This window comes from Brassica napus, chromosome A3 (assembly GCF_020379485.1).
Source record: "Brassica napus cultivar Da-Ae chromosome A3, Da-Ae, whole genome shotgun sequence".
Lineage (NCBI taxonomy): Eukaryota > Viridiplantae > Streptophyta > Magnoliopsida > Brassicales > Brassicaceae > Brassica > Brassica napus.
Window position 1 is genome coordinate 33,588,029 of NC_063436.1, and position 2,756 is coordinate 33,590,784.

A 2,756-nucleotide genomic window follows, 5' to 3' on the forward strand; every position below is an offset into this window, starting at 1 on the left:
GCAGGTCTCACAAGACAGAGCTCTCTCGAGGAACTCGGTTCTCTAGTAAGACTCAGTTCTTTGGCTTCCTTCTGTCCTGCTTTCGCCTCCATTCACACTTTCACTCTGCAATTTCGAGGTCACAATGTGTTTAAAAACTATTAACCAAAGATCAAATTCGCACATGAAACAAAGCCCTTACAGCAAAGATCAAATTCACACTAGAAACAAAGAACACATGTTCAGAATCAAGGCATACAATGGTTCATCAAAGCACACTAGAAACAAAGCACACATGTTCAGAATCAAGGCATACAATGGTTCATCAAAGCACACAAGAAACAAAGCACATCAGTTCTGACTCTTCCTAACACTTTGCCTAGTGACTCTCTTCTCTGCAATTTTGAGAGAGGTTTTGGTACTAACCTCGGGTTCGTGCACAGGTTTTGGTGGATTTGAAGGGGTTGTAAGTTGACGATCATCAGATGAACCCCTTTTTTGGTGATTCCCACCTTCTTCTCCACAGCTACCATCCTATCCCCCAGTAACTTGATCTCCCTAAGGCACGTCCCAAAGCCATCACTAATGGCATCAGATATGTCCTTGAAGGTCCTTTCAATCTGCTGTTTCGTCATCCCAAAGCCATCACTACCCGCCGCAAGTGTCTCAGCAGAAACAGAAGACCCTTTACGAGCTTTCTTCCGAGGTCTACTACTTTCTTCCTTCACAACACTCTCTGACTTCATTGTAGTTTTTCCGTCTTCACTGGACTCACTTCATTTTTCCCTGGACTCACTTCCATCTTCACAACCTTGTGAGTACCGGTGACTTGCCAGCAGTTCATGGTCCACTTCCATCCAGGATCCTTAAACATGACTTTAATTATGTTATCCACGGCAGGGTCATCTACGTCTCCGTCCCACTTTTGAAATTTTTTATCAAGGTCCTTCTGAACGAAGTTGTTCACGATATTTTGCAGTAAATAAAAGATATAAACTTAGTTAAGTCGTATGAGAAGTATTTTTGTTGGAAGACTTTCCAGACGACTTAACTTTAAGTCGTCTGAGAAGTCTTAGGGAGTGAAGTTAAGTACATGTTTTTTGATAGCAGCCTTAAAACATTTATGTTGTCCTTTGCCACCCTTGTAAGCCAGCAACAGTGGAGACGCTCAGTTTGGTACAGGAGACCCATAATTAGCACCCAATTCTGGCATAGCATAGTACGCCCACACTTTGACGACTTGTATGAACCCATCAACAGTATAACTTGTTTGCGTCAAGTCTTTTGCCTTCAGAGAATCCATCAGCACCTTAAACGCCACTCTCCCCCATGGATAATTCTCAAATTTTTCTAAATCCATCACTAGCCTTGCAAGACTAGCTGGTGTAGCGGATGAGAACTTTTTCCCTTCAATGTATCCTGCGTAGATGGCAAGGTATCCCAGCCGCATGCGATCATCCCGAGACCACTCGTCGCAGTGGTAAAATGCTTCTGTTATTTGTTCAATACTTGGCCCAGTATCGAGATCAACACGCATCTTCTCCCAGAAAGCAGCCATCTCCTTCGTAACCTCACACCTTGGATTTTCCAGGTCCTTGATGTAATCGCAGTTCAGACCAGTGAGGTGTTCAAACTCTATCAGTGAAAACCTCGCAGGTTGTGAAGCGACAAGACTCCAGAGCTCAAACTTCTTCTTGATGTCCATCTGGAAACAGAGCAAAAAATGTACCAGCCTTGAAGTCCAACCAAACTCAAGCTCCTTGAATTTGATGAACACTCCCAACTTCGACGCCTTCAGATCCTCATATTCGTCAGCTGGGAGACAATCACATAGAGCTTTAAACAACTTCGTGTCATCAGAATGATACGAAATGCTCCTCATTGCATCGGGCTCTTCTCCTAATGTAAACATCCTCGGCGGAAGTTCTGGTAAATCCATTTTAAGACCTGCAAACAATCACAAACAACCATCTCAAACACATAGGTAACGCACTATTCTAAATACTATAGAAGACTTGCAGACGACTTCCAGGAAGTGAGAAGACTACTCAGACGAATTCCAGGAAGTGAGAAGACTACTTGGACGACTTCCAGGAAGTCTTCTACGATGTTTTACTCTCTGGACGACTTACATGTAAGTCGTCCAGAGAGTAAAACATCGTAGAAGACTTCCTGGAAGTCGTCCAAGTAGTCTTTCAGTAAAAAGACTACAACAATCTCAAAATCTTGTTGAGCATGCATATGTAAGTCGTCCAGAGAGTAAAACATCGTAGAAGACTTCCTGGAAGTCGTCCAAGTAGTCTTTCAGTAAAAAGACTACAACAATCTCAAAATCTTGTTGAGCATGCATATCTGAATAAATCGAAAAAAAATCTTTTAAACAAAAGATGAATGACTTACAGTTGGAGAAAATATTGTCGGAGAAGATATGGTCGGAGAAGATGTGGTCCCAAGCCGTTACAGATCTGCAAATCGAAGGGAAAAGAAGAATCAAGACTAAAATATTTAGGGTTTTCCGGCGGCTAAACGCCTTAATACATGAGAAATAACATACCGGCAGTGGAGTTTGGCAAACGAGATTTCAGATCTGAAAAAAAGGAAGCGGATGGTCTGTTTAAACTACGAAAATACTCTACGGCATGAAGGAGAAACAAGATTCGTCGTAATCGGAGAGATTACCGGCGAAGATAACGGCGGAACACGACCACGGTAGGGTTTTCGTCTTATCGCCTTCGAAATTGCCCTTGGAGAGAAACGGCGCTAGGATTTCGTAAAGT

The 2,756-nt window shown here is 42.7% G+C and overlaps 1 protein-coding gene across 1 annotated transcript; it reads right to left on the reverse strand.

The window, feature by feature from the left end:
* Positions 1–721: 721 nt before the first annotated feature.
* Positions 722–2,220, reverse strand: LOC125607251. The gene is made up of 4 exons (XM_048777145.1): positions 2,112–2,220; positions 1,343–1,926; positions 1,160–1,288; positions 722–928 (listed from the first exon to the last, which is right to left on the reverse strand). Exons 1-4 carry the CDS (start codon positions 2,218–2,220, stop codon positions 722–724), a joined length of 1,029 nt encoding a protein of 342 aa, XP_048633102.1.
* Positions 2,221–2,756: the final 536 nt, after the last annotated feature.

Coding starts and splice junctions, on each gene's coding strand:
- LOC125607251 (XM_048777145.1), bottom strand. CDS start 2,220: ATGCATGCTCAACAAGATTTTGAGATTGTTGTAGTCTTTTTACTGAAA. Junction 1,927..2,111: donor ACTCTCTGGACGACTTACAT/GTAAGTCGTCCA, acceptor GATTGTTTGCAG/GTCTTAAAATGGATTTACCA. Junction 1,289..1,342: donor CAGCTAGTCTTGCAAGGCTA/GTGATGGATTTA, acceptor GTGGCGTTTAAG/GTGCTGATGGATTCTCTGAA.